This window comes from Anguilla rostrata, chromosome 17 (genome assembly GCF_018555375.3).
Source record: "Anguilla rostrata isolate EN2019 chromosome 17, ASM1855537v3, whole genome shotgun sequence".
NCBI lineage: Eukaryota > Metazoa > Chordata > Actinopteri > Anguilliformes > Anguillidae > Anguilla > Anguilla rostrata.
This window is the reverse complement of record NC_057949.1, coordinates 25,850,655-25,875,521: the sequence shown is the minus strand read 5'-3', so window position 1 is coordinate 25,875,521 and position 24,867 is coordinate 25,850,655. Positions and strand designations below refer to the sequence as shown.

The 24,867-nt window shown below is 46.3% G+C and overlaps 1 protein-coding gene and 1 pseudogene across 2 annotated transcripts; one reads left to right on the top strand and one right to left on the bottom strand.

The window, feature by feature from the left end:
* Nucleotides 1-2,996: 2,996 nt before the first annotated feature.
* Nucleotides 2,997-16,718, top strand: LOC135243460 (forkhead box protein K2-like). Of its 2 annotated transcripts, none has more exons than XM_064315326.1 (9): nt 2,997-3,513; nt 10,410-10,604; nt 11,528-11,675; nt 11,810-11,956; nt 12,456-12,646; nt 14,044-14,234; nt 14,720-14,986; nt 15,165-15,374; nt 15,813-16,718. In XM_064315326.1, the coding sequence occupies exons 1-9, from the start codon at nt 3,218-3,220 to the stop codon at nt 16,007-16,009; spliced, it is 1,842 nt and encodes a 613-aa protein (XP_064171396.1). In that variant the 5' UTR covers nt 2,997-3,217; the 3' UTR covers nt 16,010-16,718. The 2 variants fall into 2 exon arrangements, with proteins under 2 accessions (XP_064171396.1, XP_064171397.1); XM_064315327.1 differs by lacking the exon at nt 2,997-3,513 and adding an exon at nt 5,603-5,971.
* An 8,013-nt stretch (nt 16,719-24,731) lies between these two features.
* Nucleotides 24,732-24,867, bottom strand: LOC135244280 (small nucleolar RNA U3; annotated as a pseudogene).

The window sequence follows — 24,867 nt, the reverse complement described above, 5'->3', positions numbered from 1 at the left end:
TGTATAACCTGAATTGGATGGAGCAAATATTCAGCTCTATAAATTGTTAGGTGCAAGATGTCTGTCACTTTGCATGAGGTATGCACAAAACACAAATAATGTGACGATATTTCAAGATTTAGTTTCTCAAGACGTTGCTTCATCGATATAAAATAAAATCCTTATCTCGCAGAAAACAAGACAGCCCGAGGAAGGATTGCGGTATAAAAATGTCTTCGCAATGTCAGTATTAAAAATGTTGAAATGCACAAGACAGTTTTTTTTTAGTGCGTTTGGGTGTTACTCACACGAAACTAATTACCCTCTTGCTCATTTCCAGGGCGGGCTGAATTCTGCACTTCCTGCCTCGTGGGAAGACTTTGAAAAACAGCAGTTTCCCCGCTTCATACCCGGCCATCAGAGAACGTCTGCACTGAAACTGCATGAAGGGGAGACTGGTTCACTCCTTCTTTTTAAATCATTTTGGTCAAAACGGTTCGCAGTCGCTGAACCAAGTCGTCGTGAGTTCTGCGCGTAAGGTACTGAACCCAGAAGCCAGGTACTGAACCCAGAAGCCAGGTACTGAACCCAGAAGCCAGGCACTGGCAGCACTAACAGTATTAGCATGCTTAGGATGGGTGGAGGAGGGTTTTACGTGTTGAATCACTGGTTTGTAAACTTTTTAATACTGGGACCCAAAAAATAGAAATACTTTTAAATATTGGCGCCCAAATTGTAAATATTAGTAAGAATTTGTATGTAGTGTGAAATATTAGTATATTAGCGTCTTTAGTAATCAGTAAATTTATTAGCGTAGCTTTCAGGGGTCTGTCACTAACAAACACAAGGTTAGCCTTGTGGGCTAGGCTCATTCCGGGACCCACCTCATACACTCCTGTGACCCACGTTGGGTCCCGGGCCCAGTTTGGGAACTCTGAGCCTGTTTCTGCATTTCTAAACAGACCCTTATACGGGAGGCAGTGTCCTGACTCAGACCGATCAGATCTTACAGATCAACCGTCGCTAATTAGCATGAAGCATCCTGCAGCCAAATGAAGCTTCACCAACTCTCTCAAAAACAGCAACCCCGTGACATACCAAGAACACTGTGATTCTTTTTGCCTTAACAGAAAATAATTTTGAGGCCTTTTTTAAACCATGTAAAATTTACACATATTTATTTTGTTTTTGGGTTCATTACGTCTGTCTTTTGTTATTTATTTATTTTTGGTTGGAATAATTTTGTCATTATCATCTTACTGGAAAATTATAAATGAAGGGGTCCATTGTCATGTGCATTTTTCTACTATACCACATAGCCACTAGGTGGTGCTATCTAGCCACTGTTAATACAAAACAGTGTATTAACTGTTCTAAATTAATCTCATAATGTATTGCAGACCATTACAAAAGAGCATTAGAATTTGAGAAACAGTAAGTCCTTTGTTCACATTGCAATTAGTGCGCAGCTGTGGGAAAAATAAAAATATGTATACAGAATACTGTAGCGTTATTATAGTTTTAAATTATATATATATATATATATATATATATATATATATACATGCATACATATATATATATATATATTTTTTTTTTTTTTTTTGTGGCATTTTAGGAATTCGTTTTATTTATACAAATAAAATGTTTCAACCAAACACTCCCAAGCCGTTGTACTGGATTACTACCTTTCTATAATAGCGATTCTACCTATATATTTACATTCTTTAAAATGTTATGTTCCTGTTCTGTTCTCTCCCTGTGCTGTTTGCTTTTTTATCTTTCACTGTGAAAGGGCTCATAATTTGGCCGGATATTATAAATGAAGGGACCTTGGTAATCACAAGACACGTATTGCCGTCGCTGTGCCAGCGCCTATCTCAGTGTTTACAAACAGTTCCTGCTGGTGTAGATCAATTGACCAGACTCTCGTGATGATGTCACCGTAAAAGCACATGTCTGCATGCAACATGAATACCCTTCAAAACCTACGCGCAACTGCGAGGGAAATACGCCCACAGCCCCATCGCAACCGTAAAATATGCACCCTGCGTCGCACTGGTGTGGCCCAAACCGTACGAACACGACGCAGAAGACATTTAGAAGACAGATTTGAACGCAAACTCTGCTTACTGTGACCTCCATAGCTTAAGATGCCTGTCACCTAAAAGCATTCTGGGTAGTGGAATCTGAAAGCTAGCTGTCGCAGACATTTGTGTTGTATCGAAAACACGGTCTGAAGACCATGGACCTGGCTTTTTCATTTTTGCTTCTCAATTATGCATTACAAACCACGCGGTCTTCTCGACATTGCAGTGCTCTTAAACGAATAATAGACTATTTTGAACTGTGTTTGCCTTGTGTGTTGTATGTACATACACGATCATATGCTACATTTTACATGTCGTGAGTGATGCTCGTTTCGTTTCCGGAGATACTTAATTTGAAATGACTACATTTAACTCTTAGTAATATCATTTCATGATAATCGTAAAATTGCATGTTGATAGTTTCACACACATACAATTTAAACTAACTATAGAAGATGATTACAGTGACAATTTATTTTCCCCGATAATGATTTTTTTCCACACTATTTCGGATGTCTAATCGCCCAATTTCAACCCATACTCGAGAACCTTCTGGTCGAGACTTAAGTTAACCATTACACTTTGAAATGAGTATATATCCGACGTTTAATCGGCTCATTAAATCACAACATGTTTGTGTGATAAAGCGTTTGAATACCACGTGAGGATAAAATAAAATGACTAGTTTAAATCGGGGTTAATGGGGGGAAAGTTCGCTCCGTCACTGCAGCTAAAATTCTGTACTCCACATGTTACAATTTACCATTCATTTGCGTGTTCGGCCGCAGTGCAACCGACCTTCGTTGAATCAACCGGCCATGTCTTAAATCCGTATTGGTTGTTAGAGCTCCATTTTAGATAAAAGTATGATCTGTGATTGGTCCGTGAGATCTGTCACTCTTTCGGTGTCGGCCTCAATCGTTGTTTGGTTGGCTCTGTCTCCTTCCCTTTCTCTTGGTGTTGCGGCGGTGGGTCGGAGCCGCTGTCCCTGATCCTGGCACGTTCCCCTCTAAATTTTTCTTTTTAAATTTGGATTCCCCTAATTTGAGATTTGCCCATTAGCGTCCCAATTCGGAATCGCTGATCAGGCGTTTGCGTTCCGGTGTCTTTACCAAGCATTTGTGAAATAGACCCCCTTATCCTTTAAGATGGCGGTGGTTAGCGGGCTGTCGGGGCCGGCGGTTGCCCGGCTTGAGGGCCGAGAATTCGAATACCTGATGAAGAAGCGCTCGGTGACCATCGGGCGGAACTCGTCGCAGGGCTCCGTAGACGTGAGCATGGGCCATTCAAGCTTCATATCCCGCCGGCACCTGGAAATTTTCACGGCAGGTGAAGATGGGGCGGGCGGTGGAGATTTCTATCTGCGATGCCTTGGCAAAAACGGGGTGTTCGTGGATGGGGTGTTCTTGAGACGCGGGGCACCTCCTCTGCAGCTCCCACGAATGTAAGTGCTCTAAATGTTTCTTTTGGTGTTTTCATTTGTTATTGTTGTGATGCCGGGACACATTGCCACAGCACGTGTCGGCGCTTGCGGGTTGTGGTATGTCATCCTCGTATCTCCCTAGCAGATGTCTGCATATCGTATCCTATCGCCTGCTACTTTGCAGACACCAACTGTACATTATTGTGAACTTAAACATATTGTGGGCTAGCTGCCTGCCCTTAGGGCATGCGTGTGTTTGCTAGCTGTTGGCGACATTGTTATGTGTTGAGGAAGAACCGAGAATGGGGTCATTCGTTGTAAATGTTTTGGTGCATAGTGACAGCCATTGTGTGGTTTGCATGAAGGAAATAGCGTCGGTATGGGAAGCCTCGTTGTGTTTCGACTGGTAAATTTAATTCATAACCTAGAACGTGAGCAGGGCGGTTTATTTTCCAAAAGTAATTCATTGTTTTGCTCATGGCTGGTAGCACTAGACTAGCCAACATAGTATGTCAACACGGCGTAGACCCAAAGACTAGCTATATGGTATTGCTATGTAGCCAGGCCCACATGAGCTATTATGTACTTACGCGATTATGAACACTATATACTGATTTAAATTGTGTAAGTACACGTAACCTTTAGCTACCTGCATATTACACTTTGTGTCCTTTTGGCTAGTAACATTTCGATCCTCTATCGGCAATGAGGTGAGTTCAGTAGACGCCGTAATGGCGAGACATTTATAAAATAGAAGCATATTTCTCAATGCTTTTTTTTTTTTGAAGCGAAACGGTAACGCGTGGGCAACAGTGCGAGTTTAGTTGGACATGGACCGGAGCTTACGACTCCATGCACGATAACCGCTGTGGAACTGCGCGTATGCAAAAATGTTGCACTTTCTTATCCGGCAACATGCCACGCACGTGTACCCTTGAGCGAGACAGAGCATAAATCAAACACTGCTCAGAGATTTACCTTAGACATCCAGTCTCCTCGTTTAAATAGCAGCCTAGTTAAAAATTTGCGAACTTTTTTTTTTTTTTTCATTTGAATTGTAATATTCTTATTGTAGGCAAGTGACTGCGTTGTTCTCTTGGGCAAGGTAAGCAAGCATCCAGATATACTTTAGTAAATGGTGTATAGTATAATGGTGTGTGGCTGTATAGTACACTTTTGTGTATAGACAGTCGCCTTGTGTAATATCTGGCTAATTCTCCTTAAAGTGGCAAGTCTTGTTTCCTCAAGGAGGTGTGAGGTGTGTGTGAGCAGTGTGTGTAAGGGAGAGGTGTGTGCAAGGTGGTTCTTGTGGACTGTAATGATTAGGGAACCTTTGAGGTTGTGTTGATGGTTTCCGTCCAATGGATGGGGTGTTGTTTTTTGGTGCGCTAGGTGTGTCGCAGTCTTGGTGACGCCTTGGTGGGCTGTGCGGTGTTTGAGTGTGTGTCAGGTGTGTCGCAGTCTTGGTGACGCAGGTGGCAGGGTTGGTGTTTGACGGTGCACCAGGTGTGACGTAGGTGGGCAGGGTCATGTTTGAGGGGGCGTCAGGTGTGTTGTGGCTGTGGTGACGCAGGTGGGATGCTGAATGCTGGTTCGCACTCTTCGCCTCTCCGAGGGTCCAGTCTGCTCTCAGCTGGAGTGACGGGGCTGTCCAGAGCTCTCCTGTAGGTATGGAAGCTCCTCGCTGTCCTGCGTCACCTCCGGTCCATTATCTTTGAACGAGCTGTGTTGTCACTTCCTGTTCCTGTGCACTCAGGGTTGGGGCTCAGCGCAGGTTGCTAAGCACCAGGTGAACCCTCAAAATCAGTCAGTTACCCGACATCCAGTGAACACGAGGAAGACGTAATATCGTGGAATGTCACCGTTACCATGGTGAACCCGCAGTGCATTAACTTCGTTGTTAGCTGTAAGTTGTTAGCTCGTAACATCGTTGTTAGCTGTAAGTAAGGAATGATGGGAAATGTATTTTTAGAGGTGGCTTTCTCTTAGAGCGCTCACTTGCGCTTGTTTCATCGTTACTGGCCATTTCTGCCTCATTGCAACACATTACCTTTTACACACTGATGAGATTTTCTTTCTTTACAGAAATGTGTTTTTGTCACTGAGCATGGGGGGGATAAAAAGGAAGCATTTAAATTCTCTGGCAGTTGCTCTTCATTTTCCGGTGAGGAATGTAGGGCTTGTGTGTGCTTGCGGATGAGCGAAGGCCGTTTAATTGGCAGTAAATTAGAGGGCTACGCGCTGCACTGGGATTATGATGTTGGAGCTGTCGTGCCTGTTGGGTTGGAGCTGTCGTGCCTGTTGGGTTGGAACTGTCGTGCCTGTTGGGTTGGAGCTGTCGTGCCTGTTGGGTCGGGTGAAGCTGCTGGGTCGAGCGTTGGGGCTGGATGTTCAGTCTCGCCACACGGATGCATGGGCCCTTACGCAGTCTGGAAGTGCTTCTGTTGCGCAGAACGGTTTTGGTTCCCACATCCTGCAGGTATGTGAACTCTTCATCTCTTTGGAAAGTCCCCGCTCACCGATGTACTGTATGTGTGGCTGCATGGACTCAGAGGTGTGTTTGGTGTGTGTTTTTTGTTTTTGTTTTTTAAGCTCCAGACTGGTTTTTTGTCTCCTTGCATTTTTGTGTTGGCGGTTCTGTGGTTTTAGGGATAAACGGATGGGCAGTGGTGGTTAGTTGTGTGACTGGCTTTGATTCCATTGGTTGGAAAAAGGGATTTATTTATTCAGTTGTACACAGACACTCTCTCCTTGGCTAATCCCACAGCTCCCTCCCCTGTCCTCGTTGTGTAAACTTCCTGCCATGTTGACCAGGGGTGTTTCTCTTCAGTCGAAATTTTCTTTGCTTTTGGATCTCCAGACTGAGTGTTGGAATCGTGCAGCCCAGCTCTTCCCCCTGTTCAAACACTACTTGATAAAATACCAACGCTGCCAATAAGAGTAATTCTGTAATTCTGTCTGTACCGCGCGTGATTGTACCGAAGGAGCCACTGGGCTAATTTTGGTATCTGTGCTAGCCCTGCTGCGTGTTTGGATTTGGGCCCCTTGCATTTCAGTCCGTGGACAAAATTCTGATTGTGAAAATCTCTCTGATTTTAACCATAAAAAATAAAATAAATAAGTGCACAATTTGGAGATGATATGGAGTGCACTGGAACGTGCATTTGCAGATGTTTCCCTTGTCTCTAGACTCTGGCGCAACGAACATCTGGGACTTCAGGTGGCTTACCTGCAGTGAGTGGGAGGTTAGCATGTAGCGGTTCTGCTCAGTGACCGCTGGCTGACGGCCCACACAGTGTGCAGTTCCGCTTGGTGCTGTTCCACTGTTGACTTCTTTGTAAGACACCTGCTTCAGTCGCTATTGTCGCTGTCCCCCACCGGGGAGCTGCTCGCTCTTTGTTTTAGTTTTAATTGTCTGGAGGGCTGGTTTCCTAAGTAAGACTCTCCCGCTGTGGCCACAGGTGTGCTTTGGGGGGGGTGGGGGGTGGGGGGTGGGGGGGGGTGGCGGGCGGTGCTTTGTGACTGTGTAAATTATGTAATGGGGAATTTCACACAGCGTCAGTTCATTCATTAAGTGGGGGCATTTTTACCTTCTGAATGTAGCGTAAAAATATGATTTTCACTGCATTTTTTTGTTCTTTTGTTCCTTTTTTTCTGGAACACACCCTAACTTGGAACGTACTCGGTCCACGCGCTGGAACGCACGCTCGTTTGGAACGTACTCAGATTGAGTACGGAACGAGGCGCTGACCACAGCTGAAGTCAGTGCTCTTAGGTTTTCTCCCTACAGCTGCCTCTAGCAGAATTCAGATCGGTGGTGGATCTGCGGAGGAAAGTGGTCATTCCATCAAACCATCAAGTGGTTTTTGTGAATGTTTGAGTTTTTACAGATACCCTCATCACCCACCCCAGACAAGAACGTAGCCTTTTCTGTGCGGTGGGATCGTCAGGCTGACTGGGGGGGGCGGAAGCAAATCCGTGCCGGCTCGGTGTGACTTCCTGCGCGTCTCCAGAGAGCGTCACCGAGTGGCGGACGCAGCGAACGTGGGGAGTGCGCCTCTTACGGCTTCCCGCGCACGAAATGCAGCCTGATCGAAAGCTCAGCGTTTTTTACTGTTCCCCGTTCACCTTTTTACCGTTCCCCGTTCACCTTTTTACTCTTCCTCATTCACCTTTTTTACTGTTCCTCATTCACCTTTTTTACTGTTCCCAATTCACCTTTTTACTGTTCCCCATTCACCTTCTTACTGTTCCCCATTCACCTTTTTACTGTTCCCCATTCACCTTTTTACTGTTCCTCATTCACCTTTTTTTACTGTTCCCCATTCACCTTTTTACTGTTCCTCATTCACCTTTTTTTACTGTTCCCCATTCACCTTTTTACTGTTCCTCATTTACTTTTTTTTACTGTTCATCATTCACCTTTTTTTACTGTTCCTCATTTACTTTTTTACTGTTCTCATTCACATTTTTACTTTTCCTCATTCACTTTTTTTACTGATCCTCATTCACTTTTTAGCTGTTCCTCATTCTTTTTTTTTTTTTTTTTTTTTTACTGTTCCTTATTCACTTTTCCATTATATTTGATGCAAACTGTGCTCGGTTGATGCCAGAGTTTGGGTGTCTGTAGCAGTGATAGCCTTTTTCATGGCTAATATGCTGTTTGGATACGGGGGAATTTGCATTACTGACCGAGAGCTAATTTGTGTCGAAACGGGGCTAATTTTGACATAATCGGAGATCTTTCGTAATGATGTGATTTTGGAAATGATGCAAGAGGGAAACCTGAGCAGTGCTGGGGTGGCCGAACAGAAATGCTGTTTGCTGACAGGGCAGAATAAACAGGATGTAGATCCTCCGATCTATATATCATGTGAATGCGTTCATCTAATCAACCGTGTGGTGCTGTCAGGCAGTCCAGACCATGTAGAGGTCAGCGTGGGAAAGGCTGGTCCAGCTTGACAAGAACACCAACTGTCAAGCAGCTAATGAAAGGCGTTCTGTGCAAATTAAGCTCATTATTTGATGTCCTCATTCTCATTATTCTTCTGAATGAGGGAGGCTGCAGAATTTTCTGTCTCAAGCCAAGCTAATTTGCGGTTTATTTTAACCTTCCATTTTCTTGGTTTTTTTAAAGTGTGAAGACGCAGGGCTGGGTACCAGAGGGTCATAGGTTCAGCTCCCGGCTGGGGCCCTACCTCAGGCTGAGTGTTAAAGTGGAACCGCTTCAGTGAGTGTCCGTGAATAAGTGCACCGGTGTCGGCCTGTGATGTGTGAAAATCTAAACGGTTTAAGCTGCTTGTTCTTATCGTTCTCTTTGCAGACGGACTTTATCGGGCATCTGCTTACCGAATGGTGAAAAGTTATTTCAAAAATTAAAATGTTATGCTGCCGGTCATTCAAACTACCGCTGCACAGTAAATTACTCACAGTCGCTGAGGTGAATTAAGTGGTGCGACCAGCTTCTCTGAGCAGCTGAATATCTGTTAGATTAATATTTGTGCTTGACTGACCCGTTGAGGACATACCTACTGTAGATTGATGTTGTTCGGATGATAATGGTGTGTCCCCTATGTAATGGGCCATCTGCTTGGTCTGTGAGGTTGTCCAAACAGTCATATTTTGCAGTTATTGGGTGATTGATGGGGTGTGTTCAGGGGGTTAATGGGTGGTTAATATGTGCCAGTATTTTGAGCTCTGCCAGTCTGTCAGTCTGTGGACCCACTTTCTGGGTCTGTGATTCGGGGGGGGGGGCATGAGACCCATCCTACTGTCTCTGATGGGTGGGGGGGCATCATGGAGGCGAGAAGGCATTATTTCATAAAGCAACGGTCCATATACAACAGCCGTGACAATAAAATTGAATTAAACTAAAAACCCCAAACATCAGGTTTTACGGTTGATGGCAGTTAATTAAAGATGGATTTGGATGGACTTGTAATTTAGAGCGGTTGGTTGGTGCGTATGCCCAATTCTCAAACTTCAATGACAAAAAATATGTACATATTTTTATACGTGGTGTGCTGGGACCTGACCTGTCCGGGTGAACTCTGTAGCATTGCTGCTTTGATGTACGCCGTCCCACAATGCACTGTGTACGTCCCACTTTGACAGCCCTGTGAAAAGGACGGTTTTTCTTCACCGTGCTTTGTTAGAAACGGCGATTTGAGGAAAAGGGAACGTTTTGACCCCCTGGTGAACATACGGGAGGGAGGGGTTTGGGGGGGGGGGCCCTTGTTGCAGATTTGGGCCACGCCCCCTGTGCGTGGGAACACAGTGTTCTGATCGTGTGAGCGACCGGGCTCTCCTAGCATGCGGCCGTCACATGGTCTGTTTATGTTTCAGGAAGCTTGGCCTGCAGCACGGCTGAGCTGACACGGTGCTCTGATCCTATTGGCTGAGCTAACGTAGTGGGACTGGAACACTGTCAGTTACTATTAAGTCTGTTCCTGTTATTATTAGGACTCCAGCCAGTTCTATGTCTAGTGTATTCCTGTGTGTGTGTGTGTGCATGCATGTGTGTGTGTGCACATCTGTGTGTGTGTATGTGACCGTGTGTGTCTCCTGCTCTCTGACTCTCACTCACATGCTCTCCCCTGCTCTCTGACTCCCGCTCACGTGCGCTCCCATGCTCTCTGACTCTCACTCACGTGCGCTCCCCTGCTCTCTGACCCTCGCTCACGTGCGCTTCCATGCTCTCTGACTCTCACTCACGTGCGCTCCCCTGATCCCTGACTCACTCACATGCGCTCCCTGTTCTCTGACCCTCGCTCACGTGCGCTCCCCTGCTCTCTGACTCTCACTCACGTGCGCTCCCCTGCTCTCTGACTCTCACTCACGTGCGCTCCCCTGCTCTCTGACTCTCACTCACGTGCGCTCCCCTGCTCTCTGACTCACTCACGTGCGCTCCCCTGCAGGTGCACGTTCCGGTTCCCCAGCACCAACATCAAGATCACCTTCACCGCCCTGGCCAGCTGCAAGAAGGAGAAGAGGGAGGCGCCCGAGTCGCCGGTCAAGCCTGTGCAGCCGCACATCTCCCCCCTCACCATCAGCATCCCGGACAACATCGCCCACCTGATGAGCCCCCTGCCCTCGCCCACGGGCACCATCAGGTAGGCGCCATGGCGACGGCCGCGCTCCGCGGGGGGGGGGGCACTCACACCTGCTTTTCAGTCAGCAGGAGGACGGCTGATTAACGGCTAATATCACCACTGCGGCCGCCGCGGAATGAACTCAGTCTTCAGTGAACCCTGTGGCTGGGTCTGTCTCTCACACTCCAGAATAATCCGTTCCTGGGTCTTTCCAGTCAACATCTGGGTCGTACTGACAGCTCTGGCGGTTTCGATTGGCCAGGAGAAACGGCACCGTCTTGAAATGGTGGTACAAAAACGTAAAATCCTCACGGCGAATTTATTTGACAGAATGACGATACCATTCGGAAAGGTCTGAAAGAGAGTGTAGTCATGCTTTTATTGTCAAGTCTTGTCTAAAATGGCTGATCATTTTTCAGCTTTATGGTCAACTTTATGGGGTATTTACACCCATATCGGGTGAGCCATGTAGGAACTGATGCTCTTTTTATACGTAAAAAAAAAAAAAATTTTTGTATCATGCTGTGAAAGGTTTAGTTCACAATCTGATGCAGTGCAGTGCAGCACAAGCCTTGAAAGATTATAGTTCTAAATATTGCCTCAAATTTATTTTCCACTTGTTTAACCCGTTACGCGTTTCTGTGCACAGACAGTTATTTGGCCCTTAATGCAATCTGTCCTCTCTACTGTTAATCGCCGTGGAAACATGGTTTTTCTACGGTGGCGTGGCACGTAGGTCAGGCGACCGTGGTCACGTGGTCAGGCGGGCGCGGGGCGTGTTCACGGCTGGCGCGGGGCGTGTTCACGGCTGGCGCGGGGCGTGTTCACAGCTGGAGCGGGGCGTGTTCACGGCTGGCGAGGGGCGTGTTCACGGCTGGCGCGGGGCGTGTTCACGGCTGGCGCGGGGCGTGTTCACAGCCGGCGCGTTCTCTCTCCCCCCGCAGCGCTGCGAACTCCTGCCCATCGAGTCCGCGCGGGGCCGGGGCGTCGGGCTACAGGATGGGCCGCATCGTGACCTCCGACCTGCAGCTCATCGCCGACCACTCCCAGTCCGAGAACGACAAGGAGGCGTCCGGCGGAGACAGCCCCAAGGTGAGGCGGCGTCCCGTTACCCCGGGAGACGGGGGGCGGGGTCATCAGGCCGGGGGTTTGCTGAACGCGGCGCCCCAAAGTGCGCGCGACGTCACAGTCCCGCCCTTCCTCACCCTTCCTCTTCCTCGCCGCAGGACGACTCCAAGCCCCCGTACTCGTACGCCCAGCTGATCGTCCAGGCGATCACCATGGCGCCCGACAAGCAGCTGACCCTGAACGGGATCTACACCCACATCACCAAAAACTACCCGTACTACCGCACGGCCGACAAGGGCTGGCAGGTGAGCTGGGTGCGGACAGGTGTGCGGCTCTGCGGCAGGTGTGCAGCGTTTAACGGCCTGAAACAACCTGAATTTCAGGTCGGCTGGAGTTCCAGTCCGACCCGGTTGCTGGCATAACAGTGCGTCCCATGATGCACAAGGGCAAAAAGCCCCTAATGTTGTGACATTCTAGTGTGTCAACTGGCTGAAAGAACAGAGAAGTTTTTGTTAATTTTTTTTATTTTATTTTTAGGTGGCAGATAGTTTTATGTATACAGTTTGCTGTTGGAGACACTGTTTATAGTTGCGATCTCAGCAATGCGTAATACCATCTGCTGTTTATGTTGAAATTATCACAGACGTACAAGTATTTATTGAACATATTTATATAGCACATTTTTGTTGATCGCCAAACATTTTTTAACGGTTTAAAAAACAGGAAACTGTGGAACTGCTCCAGCATTTCTCTGTCCCCTCGCCCCCCCCCCCCCTGCGCTCACGCCCGCTCTTCCCTTTGCAGAACTCGATCCGCCACAACCTCTCGCTCAACCGCTACTTCATCAAAGTGCCTCGGTCCCAGGAGGAGCCTGGGAAGGGCTCCTTCTGGCGCATCGACCCGGCGTCCGAGAGCAAGCTCATCGAGCAGTCCTTCCGCAAGCGCCGTCCCAGAGTGCCCTGCTTCAGGACCCCGCTCGGGCCCCTGTCCTCCAGGTAAGCCGGCTCCCTACCTGCTCAGCCCGGGGCTGCCCAGCCCTGTTCCTGGAGATCTGCCGTCCTGTAGGTTTTTACTCCAACCCTAATTTGTCACACCTGTTTCTTCTAATTAGCAGCTCAACAAAGTTCTCTAGCTGTTGAATGCTTTGATAGGGTTTGAGTGAAAATCCTCCAGGACAGTAGATCTCTAGCTGTTGAATGAGGTGTTCTTTGTTGTGGTTGGAGTGCAAACCTACAGGACGGTAGATCTCTAGGAATGGGGTTAAGTTAGTGTAGATCTCCAGGAAAGGGGTTGGGGTATTGTCCATCTCCGGGAGCAGGGTTGGGTTAGTGTAGATCTCCAGGACCAGGGTTGGGTTAGTGTAGACCTCCAGTAGCTGGGTTGGGTTAGTGTAGATCTCCAGGAGCAGGGTTGGGTTGGTGTAGATCTCCAGGAGCAGGGTTGGGTTGGAATAGATCTCCAGGAGCAGTGTTGAGTTAGTGTAGATTTCCTGGGAACAGTGTAAGGCCTTCTCAGGAGAATGAGGCTCTTTGCCCCCACCTTGTGGGCACATCATGTAGTTGCAGTAAAGATAATGTATTATTTTGCCCGAAAACCTTTGCTTATTACTTGTCACAGTGATATTATATTGGGACATAATTTGCATGTTGAAAATTCCAAGTGGCGTGCCCACAAATTGCAAGGAAATTTACGTAGAATGTAGGTGTAGAATATAGCCATTATAGACAAAGCGAACAGTGTGTAAGTCATGATGAGCGTTAGAGCCAATTAAAATGCACGACGTAAAGTACTCGGGGAATTGAAGGAAAAAAGCGCAGATTAGGTTTGGTGTCAGGTCTGTTTTTAGCGATGTGCTCTTTTCTGAATCCCAGCGGACAGGAGGTTCAGGAGGTATGAAAGTGTGAATGAATGAAGTTCCACGCTGAGCAATAAGATGCGCAATTAACTAAACCTTCATTTGTGTACTTAAACGCAAACATCACACAGACATACGCGCACAAACACACGCGCGCACACACACACACAGTCTTTCTCTCTCTCACACACACACACTGTCTCTCTCTCATTCTCTCTCTCACACACACACACACACACACACACACACTTTCTCTCTTTCACACACACACAAGCACACACACATACACAGTCTTTCTCTCTTTCGCACACACACACACACACACACACACACACACACACACTGTCTCTCTCTCTCATTCTCTCACACACACAGTCTCTCTGATTCTCTCTCACACACGCGCGCACACTCACACACACACACACACTGTCTCTCTCTCTCATTCTCTCACTCACACTCACACACACACACACACAGTGTATAACCGCTTGTTGTAAATGGACTGTATTTAATGCCGGCCTTTCCTGCTGTTCTCAGGAGCGCACCGGCCTCCCCCAGCCACACGGGGGTGCTGTCTGCACACTCCAGCGGCGCTCAGACCCCCGACAGCCTGTCCCGGGAGGGCTCCCCCGTGCACATGGACCCGGAGCCCGCCCCTGCCCCGCCCGCGGCCCCCCAGCCCAAACTCACCGTCATCCAGGAGGCGCACTTCACCCAGAACGCCCCAGGTGAGGCTCCGCCCCGCCCCGCCCCGCCCCGACCCGACCGCAAACGCGACCACATTTCCTGTCAAACTCGACCGCGTTTTTACATTACATTGCATTACAGGCATTTGGCAGACGCTCTTATCCAGAGCGACGTACAACGAAGTGTATAACCATAACCAGGAACAAGTGTGTCGAGAACCCTAGAGGGAAGTACAGTTCCAAGTGCAGGGAGCGACCGCGTAGTTTAACTTGCCGTTTCCTGTCCAACTCAAATGCGACCTCATCTCACTTTGAGCGAACGTGATCTGCAACAGTCCACACTTCAGCGCCGATGAGCTTGTCAGGTCGAACCCCACCGATTGGCTGCAGTCGCAGCGGGGGGGGCGTAGCCCCGTGCGCCGATTTTGCGTCGCCATGTGCGTGCGTGCGTGCGTGCGTGCGTGCGTGCGTGCGTGCGAGCGGGCTGCTGTCACAGTAACGGCCCGGCGCTCCCCCTGTGTTCCCAGGCTCCCCGCTGGGCGGCCAGCCCGTGCTGATCGCGGTGCAGCGGCCGCTGCCCCAGAGCATGAAGCCGGTGACCTACGCGGTGGCCACGCCCGTCCCCGCCGCCGCGCCCCAGCAGCCGCTCATCCACGTGGTGCACCAGATCCCCGCCGTCTCCGTCACCTCCGTCAGCGGCCTCGCCGCCGCCGGCGCCTACACCACCCAGGCCGCCGCGCTGCACCCGGCCCGGCCCGAGCCCCAGGAGAACGGGGAGCACAAGGAGGTCAAAGGTGAGGGGGCGGAGCTTAGTCACCAGTGTGCGTTCTGTCGTCTATCAGCATGTTTTTTTCTTTATTTAAGGGAAGGACACCGCAGCAGTGTGGGGTTTGGGGTTTAGGGTTTGAACAAACTGCCCTCTGGTTCACTGGAGTTATTTACCTTCTTTTTTTTTCTTTTTTCTCCTTCCAGTGAAAGTTGAACCAATCCCCGCGGTCACCGCCGTTTCTATAGGAACGGCCAGCCGCATCATCCAGACGTCCCAAGCCACGCCCCTACAGACGGTCGCCATCGTGCAGCCGACGCCCCTGGGGCAGCACCAGCTGCCCGTGAAGGCCGTCACGCAGAACGGCACCCACGTGGTGCCCGCCGCCGCCGCCGTGCCAGCGCAGGCCACCACAGGTGAGAGGCCCCGCCCACAGCCCGCCACGCCCGCCCAGTTAAGACCGTAGGCTGGATGGGCCCGCCCACAGCCCGCCACGCTCGCCCAGTTAAGACCGCCAGCAGCCTGGCCCCACCCATAAATCGCCCACATAGCCACGCCCACATAGCCACGCCCACGGCGCCTGTGTCAGTAATCACATGAAAGTACAGACAGTCGGAGCAGTAATCCGCTTAACACACTGAATACCTCCGTCCTCCAGCCTCCTTACAGAACGGCTCGTGTGTGTGTGTGCATGCGGGTGTGTCTTTGCAGGTGTGTGTGTGCTGGTGTGTGGAACTCTTGCCCTTGATTGGCTGGTGTGTATGCACCCCGGGCACAGAGAGCAGGCTTTTGATTGGGCGCCCCCCCCCCCATGCTGACTCTCACAGTGAAATCCCCCCCCCCTCTCCTTACAGCCTCGGCCGTCGCCAGTCCGCTGCACTTGCTGGCGACCCACGCCTCCGCCTCCGCCTCCCTCCCCACCAAACGGGCCAACGGTGACCCCGCCCAGCCCCCCGAACCAAAGAGGCTCAAAATGGAGGACGCAGAGAACACCGCCACGCCCGAAAATACAGACAGCACAGCGGCCCGGGAGCCAGCCGGCCAGGACTAGCTTCTCCCGCACCAGCCCCCCCACCCCCTCTCTCTCCAACTCTCTCTCTCTCTTTCACTCACTCATTCTCTCCCCCTCTCTCTCTGACTCTCTCTCCCTCTCACACCTACTCTCTCTGTCTCTCTCTCTCACTCGCTCGCTCTCACTCTCTCAAACACACTCTCACCCTTACACTCTCACTCTCCTCTCTCTCTCCCTCCCTCTCACTGGCTCTCCCCATTTCTCACTCTCTCTCTTACTCTCCCTCTCTCTCAATTTCTCTGCCCCTCTCTCACTCCCCCATATCTCTCACTTTCCCTCTCTCTAACTCTCGCCATCTTACTCACTCTCGCTCTCTCTTACACACAATTTTTCACTCTCTCTCTCTCTCCCTCACTATCTCTCTCTTTTTCCCCCTTTATTTTTGTGGCCCTCCATCCACCACTCCCAAGGTGCCAAAAGGAGAAATGTCAACAACAGCAACAAACATTAAAAATCATCTTTGAACTATGGAATGTGTTAAAAGTAAAAAAAAAAAAACAAATTCCAGATAATTTTTATTTTCTTTTTTAAGTACAAATTGGGGAAAAAATGAAAGGCGTCCATTTGAGGAAACCATCGCTGCTGAAGACCCATAAAAGCCAGACGTGGAGGAGGCTGTGAACGCTGAAACAGAGAAGGCTGGAAATCCACCAGGAAGCAGGAGGAAACGCCAGGAAGCACCGGAGGAAACGCCAGGAAGCACCAGGAGGAAACGCCAGGAAGCACCAGGAAATGCCAGGAAGCCGGAGGAAACGCCAGGAAGCACCAGAATGCTAGGAAGCAGAAACGCAGGAAGCACCAGGAAGCAGGAAGACAGCCAGGAAGCACGCAGGAAGCAGGAAACGCCAGGAAGCACCAGGAAAGCCAGAAGAAATGCCAGGAGCGAGAACGCCAGGAAGCACCAGGAGGAAGCACCAGGAAGCAGGAGGAAACAATGGGCCTGGGTCTGCTCTGCGGCGTGTGTCCTTGTTTGCATCTTAACCCCCGTTTGTCGTAAAATGGGAACGTGTGAAGTTTGTTTTCCTAAGTGCTTTTTCACTCGAGTTCCATTTCCATTCCCCCACCCCCTTTACGTTCTGTTGTCTCAAAATAACTTGAATAAAATCTGTCTTGAAGCGCTGTGTAAGAAAAGAAGAAACTCCAAACGACCACACAAAAAAATGTTTCCTGGGAGAAAACGCTTAAAGAAATATAAGCGTGACAAATTTACTTTCTTATTTTTATTTTGCGATATATATATATATATATATATATATTTGTTGTACAGAATTTTAGTTCGGTTCTTTTTTCAGTGTGGCAGGGGGCAGTATGCGGCAGTGCCACCCTGTGGCAGGGGGCAGTACTGCATTTGGACTCTTGACAACAGGGAAGACCCCCAGCAGTGCAGCGAGGGCATGGAAAGCGTTTTGAGCATATCGGATTTTAACTCGAGTGCGCACCCTGCAGGCGGACCTACCGTACCGCACGGAGCCACTTCCTGTACATTGGCAGCTAGCCTTTCATATGGACCTAACTGACACAGCTGTTTGTACATACGCAGTGATTCGCCGTTCGTATGTGGAACTTAGGATCTTCTTTGGACATGTTCTTATAGGTGGGCAAAAAACTAAACTAAACAAAAAAAAAAAAAAAAACTACGAAAAAACATGACATGACAAAAGACAAACTTCCATAGGGTCACTGGCATTTCAGAACTCTCCACCTGAACTTTGGAGTCCCAGCTGTTTTTGTACGTGGACTTTTTTCAAATGGGTGAAAAAAATGTGTAGTTTCTTTTTCATTTTAGAAAAATCGATGGAGTGGCTTGGCTTTTTTTTTTTTTTCTTCTGTAAAATCCCAGATGCTTTATTACATTTTCATATTTTAACAGATAACCGATATAAACCTGTTATTTCCATGTGTAGTTGAGCAGACGCTTCGTCGAGCTTGCATGTAACCGACTGCGGAGAAGAACCTGAACTGTTTTACGGTAAAAAAAAAAACTGAACTGACGACGACAAAAAAAAAAAAAAAACACAAAAAAAAAACTGAAGAAGACCTGCTTTGAATCTGGCCAGAGCTGCACCTGATTAATGTTCCCTGTTTTCTCTCATTCTCCCATTTCTCCCCCGTTTCTCCTCCTCGCCCTTGGCTGTGTTCTTCTTTTGTCTTGTCATTTTTTGCTTGATTACTTTACTCTGTTCAGGCAGCTGAAAAGCCTCTTCAGATTGTACATGTACCCCCCAGAGAAAGACGGAAAACTGATAGATGTTTGTGCTGCTTCAGTGGGTAAAAGCCTATATTTTTTGTTTTGTTTTTTTCCTTTTTTTTTTTGTTTTGTTTTTTTTTTTTTATATATATAAATTAATTTAAAACCTTACCAAGAATTGAGCCAACCTCCTTTTTTTCCCACATGAAAATATGAAATTGAGCAACCTTTCCTACAGCACTAACTTGTGTTCAGGTTAAGGTGTCAAACACTTGAACCACCGGCATCCTTCTCTTGCCCTGCTCAGTTGCTTTACTCACGGGAGGGCCCTGGTGTTCAGTAACGCAGAATGTTATGAGTGTTGCCGGGGTGACGGGACTCTGAGGGAAGAGTGGCAGTTTGGATGCGTCTCCTCACTCCAGCGCTCTGAGTGGTGGAAACGGACGGGCTCCACGGCAGCCACTGGGGAGCAGAATGAGTCTCATCTTCATTACTCAAGATCTGTAATGCCTTATGAACAAATCTGTACCCCGAACTCCCCCCCCGTCTTTATATCTGTATGTTTATTCAAAATGCCTACTGGTGCAGTAACCTCCCAACACTCACACACGCGCATGCACTCTCGCACACACACACGCACACACTCACTCACACTCACACACGCTCACTCGCACACACACTCACTCACACATGCACTCACTCACACACACTCACACACACATGCTCACTCACACACACTCACATACATGCTCACGCACACACACACACTCACACACACGCTCACTCGCACACACACACACACACACGCTCACTCACGCACACACACTCACTCACACACACTCACATACACACGCTCTCTCACGCACACACACTCAGTCACACACTCACTCACTCGCACACACACACTCTCTCCCCCTCTCCCTTCCTCAGCGTGCCCTCTAAGAGAAACCCAAGGTCATCTCCTGTGAAGTCCAGCCTCTCTCAGACCGGGTCCTGCAGGGCTGCAGTGCTTCTGTAGTGCTGAGGATGAAAGCTTCATCAGAATGACTCACAGGGACTGCAAACGCAGCTGCAGAAATGACCTGGTGTCTGTCATCTGGGTCTCAGGCAGCCGGTACTGTAATGATACCGTGTCTTTGGAAAGCAGCTGCATCTCAAACGCATCACATCGTCAGGTTCAAGGTGTATGGCGACTGAACCTGAATGACTGCACAAAGTGAAGTATAGCCGTATAAGGTTTGAATGCTGCTTTTTGTTAACAGTCAACCTGGGTGAATTAACAAAACCGTACAGGCTACACCAACACCAGTTCAGTCGTAGAGTAAGCCGCAGTAGAACGATTCATATAGAGAAACTAACATTTTCCGTATATATATAATGTATGTATGTATATATACACACACACACTTTCATTTCCATAACACCAGGATTAAATAAAATTCCTATATATATATATATGAAATTGAAAATGACAGTGTTGTACGGTGGTAAGTGTGTCTAAATGAGTAACGCTTCTGGGTAATATTGTGATGTTGCTCATTCCCCTAACAATGGCAGGAGATTATGTCCGTAAACTTGCCCTTGTTCAGATGCGGTAGCTTACCACGTCACAGCCAAAATCACGGGACGACAGGCTGTGTTTACTGTGTCCGGTCATTTGGTTTCTGCGCTTGGACGTTTCCAGAAAACGCTCAGCAGGAATCGTTCCGTGTGGGAGGATGGTACCGCTGGGAATTATTTATTTATTTATTTATTTTAAGATTTAATCGGAAATAAATCGTTATGTTCCGCTGACTGCATTTGCAGCTGGTGCGTGTTCAGTCCTCAGAGGTTGACCGAGACTCGTAATTCACTAATGCCGTTAAACAGGCAGGGAAACGGGCTCATAATAGCATTAATTTATGGCGGGAAAACCTGCGTTTGTCAGGCTGGAGTCTGCACGAGCCTGTTCCTCTTTGCACTGGCCTATGGTAATATCTGACTTCACTTTCTCCAAGGCATAACTCACACGCTGTTTACCATATTTACAGGAGCAGAGGAGCCCGTATTACATTACATTACATTTATTTGACAGGTGCTTTAATCCAAAGTGAGGTATAAGTGCATACCACTGGTCATTGGAACAACTACAAAACACAGGTCCGATAAGGTACAATACTCATTTTGTAACAGTTATTCGTAGCTATGGACACAGGAAAGTCTAGTTCACACAGTGAGCATTACTCTGACCTAACCTGTGCTAAGTCAAACTTGGACGCATGACAAGCTACAACATCAAGACAATGACACAAGGTACAATAAGTGCTGGATGGAGGTACATGTAACATGTAAGTGGCATAGGTGGTATGTGTAGCGTTAAAGAAGGGAACAGAGATAGAAATGATCCACAGAGTGGTGATAATTCTGGTATAGTCTGTAGAGATGTGTCTTCAGACCATGGCGGAAGATGGGCAATGAGGGAGTGGTTCGTCGAGGGACGGGGAGTTCATTCCACCACTGGGGAGCTAGGGTGGAGAAGCTCTGTGGTAGAGACAAGCGAGAACCCTTTACCCAGATGGCAGGGTTTGCAAGGCGCCCTGCTGCTGCAGAGCAGAGTGGTCGAGCAGGCGTATAAAATTGAATCGTGTCCTGTAAGTAGGCGGGGGCGGGGGCTGTCCTGTTGGCTGCAGTGTAGGTGAGGGTCAGGACTCTGAACCTGATCCTGGCAGCGACCGGTAGCCAGTGAAATGATCGCAGCAGAGGAGTGACGTGGGAGAATTTGGGGAGGTTGTAGATGAGTCTGGCAGCGGCATTCTGAATCATCTGTAGTGGCTGTATTGGCACAAGCTGGCAGGCTTGCAAGGAGGAAGTTGCAGTAATCAGAGACAGGAGGTCACCATAGCCTGGACAAGTAGCTGAGTGGAGTGCGTAGTCAGGTATGGTCGAATCCTCCTGATGTTGTACAGGAGGAATCTGCAGGACCGTGATTTTGCATCGATGTGCTCCTTGAGGTCCAGCTGGTCGTCCAGGACCACCCCCAGGTCCAGAGGCAGTCACTGTGGTGCCATCATTGTGATCGAGACCTCGCATACTAGTAGGGAGGTCTTGCAGGGAAAGAACAGAGGCTCAGCCTTGTTGAGGTACTCTGTATGTAGGCTAGGCTATCGATTACGAGTTAAACGAGCAAATCCCAGACATTTGTTTCCCATTTGGCCTCATAATCTAGCACTTGGACAGTGAGAGGCCAATGTAGAGATCCGCATGTCAGTAGCGTAGCAGACCGGTTCTGTTTTACTGAAGAGATCGCCAGCCTGGCAGAGGAGAAGCGAAGCGTTCTGCTACAGGTAGGCTTACGTGCTTCTGTCTTCATACACGATCCAGAATGTCCTTTCTAGAGGCCTCAGCTGAGTTGTTGCGGCCACTCAGAATGATGTTTATATTTTTACGTAGGCACAGGTCGTCGTGTGGCTGAAAAAAAACTTGAGTTTTTTTTAAACGATGGCTCAACTGCATCTTGTGAAGGCTGAGGACGTCTGCTGGATGTCAGTGGTAACGCAGTTCTGTGGCTAAATGCGTGTCTGGATGTTTTTTGTCTCGACTCCAACCAGACTCTTTGCATAAATTTTAAACATGATTATTTAGACACGTCTAAAGTTCCGTTGAATCAGACTTTCAAAGTGAGCTAGTTGCCCACAAGAATTTGAAATGTGAATGTGGAGTGCGTATGGACGTAGGCAGAACATAATTTGATTCCTTTGTACAGCACGCCGTTAAATAATTACTCATTTAAAAAAACCAAAGTCTAATGGTTAAATGCGATCAGTTTGAAGTTGTTTGGTTCGGCCACTAGATGGTGCTCTTCGCCTGATCTTTTTTGTGAGTCAACAGCACTAACGTATCTACTCCCGAGTAAATCTTTTAAGGACAAAACTATTCCTTGTGATCTGCTAAAGTATGTATTTTTTACATTAATATAAATCTGTATATGTTTAATGAACATGAGATTATGTAAATAAATTTAAAATGTGATAATTATTAAGTATTGCTTCAAATTTGTTACAGCTTGTGGTATGGACAAAAAAAGGTAAGATATTGGTAAGTTAGAAAGACAAAATACAGTCCAGTGCAGCGTCTATGAATAAGTGAAGGATTGATTCATTGTTCTAATAAAATACTGGGGAAAATGCTATGATTCAAGGGTTGTTTTTTTTTTTTTGTTTTGTTTTTTTTTTTAACTGAATGAAGGGTTATCTTATAATTGCCAGATCAACACAATACTTAATTAATCCTGCTATCTTGTTATGGGACCGGCATGAGAATGTAAATGTCAAACATTATTCTCTATAAATCTCATTTTAACTAAAAAAAAATCATGCATAATGCATTTTGGGTATTTATCTCACAACTGTGCCTGAGACCTATGGTATTTTATGGACATACCAATAAGTGATATAGTTCAGCATATCTGGTTGGTTCCATTTTCATGGGCCATTTCTGTTGATTCTGTAATATAAAGTCAGCAATATTGCTGGGATTCCTTTTTTCTAAAAAAAAAATAAGATTAGTCCTATTGTGCATACATATGTAGGCCAAATTATTATCTTCTGACATACACATCTTAATATTAATTTAAGTTGTGTTGCTTAAAACAAATAATTAAAAAAAATAGAAACCCTCAAAATATATCCTGAATACCCACAATGCCTATTATATGTTATCACACAACCATGAATGTGATTGTATAGTATTTTATGTGCACACTAACAAATCAATTTCTGTAGTACATTTGGTTAATGCTTGTAGTGGAATAACAGCAACCAATGTCATGTAAAGAATAGATGTGTTTTTTTGGGGTGGTGGTTTATTTTTATTTTTGAGATAATACATGCTCTTAATGTTGTTTTTTGTATTTGAATAAAACAGGCATTTAAAATATAGTTTAACAGATAGGGGGATTCTCCAATAATTTATTTGTTATTAAACCAAATGATTTAATTGTGAAATGCTCATCTTAAACTTGAGATCTCTGTTTTAGAATAAACCAATCAGAAGAATTCTATGGATATTAGTTTAAAGTTCATTTTGGGTATTTGTCACACAACCATGAATGTGATTGTATAGTATTTTATGGGCCCACTAACAGGTAAAATTTTGTAGTACATGTGGTTGATTCTTTTTGTGGAATAAAAGCAACCCATGTCGTAGAAAGAATAGATGTGGTTATTTATTATAAATACCAATGCCATTAGTGTTGTATTTGTATTGAATGAATCAATCTAAAACAGGAATCTTAAAAAAAAGATTATTTAATAGATACAGGGATTCCTGTTTTGTTTGTCTTAAAGTTATTCAAAGATTTATTATTTAACCAAATGATTCAATTCTGAAATACACAACATGAGATGTCTATTGTCAGAAGAATTTTATGCATATTAGTTTAAAGTGCATTTTGGGTATTTGTCACTCAACCATGGATGGAACAGTATGGTATTTTACAGGCATGCCAATAAGTGATCTTTTATAGCATGCTTGGTCGGTTCCATTTTCTGGGGCTACTGCTGTTCACTGTCTCATCAAAAGTAGATAGGCAATATTTTGAGATTTCCTATTTAATAAAAAAATAAGAATACTCTATATTTTGCCTGTTTATTTAAAGACAAATGATTCATCACTAAAACATCTTTTTGACACCTTTGAATAACTAAGATACCATGTGTCTTAAAGTTATTCAAAGATATGTTTTCAAACAAACAGGCAAATAGAGAGTATTCTTATTTTTTTATTAAATAGGAAATCTCAAAATATTGCCTATCTACTTTTGATGAGACAGTGAACAGCAGTGGCCCCAGAAAATGGAACCGACCAAGCATGCTATAAAAGATCACTTATTGGCATGCCTGTAAAATACCATACTGTTCCATCCATGGTTGTGTGACAAATACCCAAAATGCACTTTAAACTAATATGCATAAAATTCTTCTGACAATCGACATCTCAAGTTGTGTATTTCAGAATTGAATCATTTGGTTAAATAATAAATCTTTGAATAACTTTAAGACAAACAAAACAGGAATCCCTGTATCTATTAAATAATTTTTTTTAAGATTCCTGTTTTAGATTGATTCATCCAATACAAAAACACAACACTAATGGCATTGGTATTTCCTTATAAGAGATAACCACATCTATTCTTTCTACGACATGGGTTGCTTTTATTCCACAAAAAGAATCAACCACATGTACTACAAAAATTTACCTGTTAGTGGGCCCATAAAATACTATACAATCACATTCATGGTTGTGTGATAATATACAAAATGCATTGTGGGTAGTAACTTTGCACATATGCTATTAGACCAGTTCTCTCCGCATTACAGCAAGCTGCTTTTCTAAAACCCAAAACAATTCCATTAGAAAACACCATATTAAAATTCTGAGTCATTATAATATAGACCCTTTTATTATGCCTTTTCATTGTGTTTTGCAATCAGTACAAAAAAGTTCAATTTTTATTTATTTATTTATTTTACAAAATACTCAGGCGACAGCTCCTTCCTCTGATGTTACAGTTGCAACACAGAAAGATCATCAAAGTCTCAGAAACCAAAACTGAACTTTAATCCTCAGCCCACTTCAAGCCCAGAAAGAGACATCACGGCTTCTCGTCGTA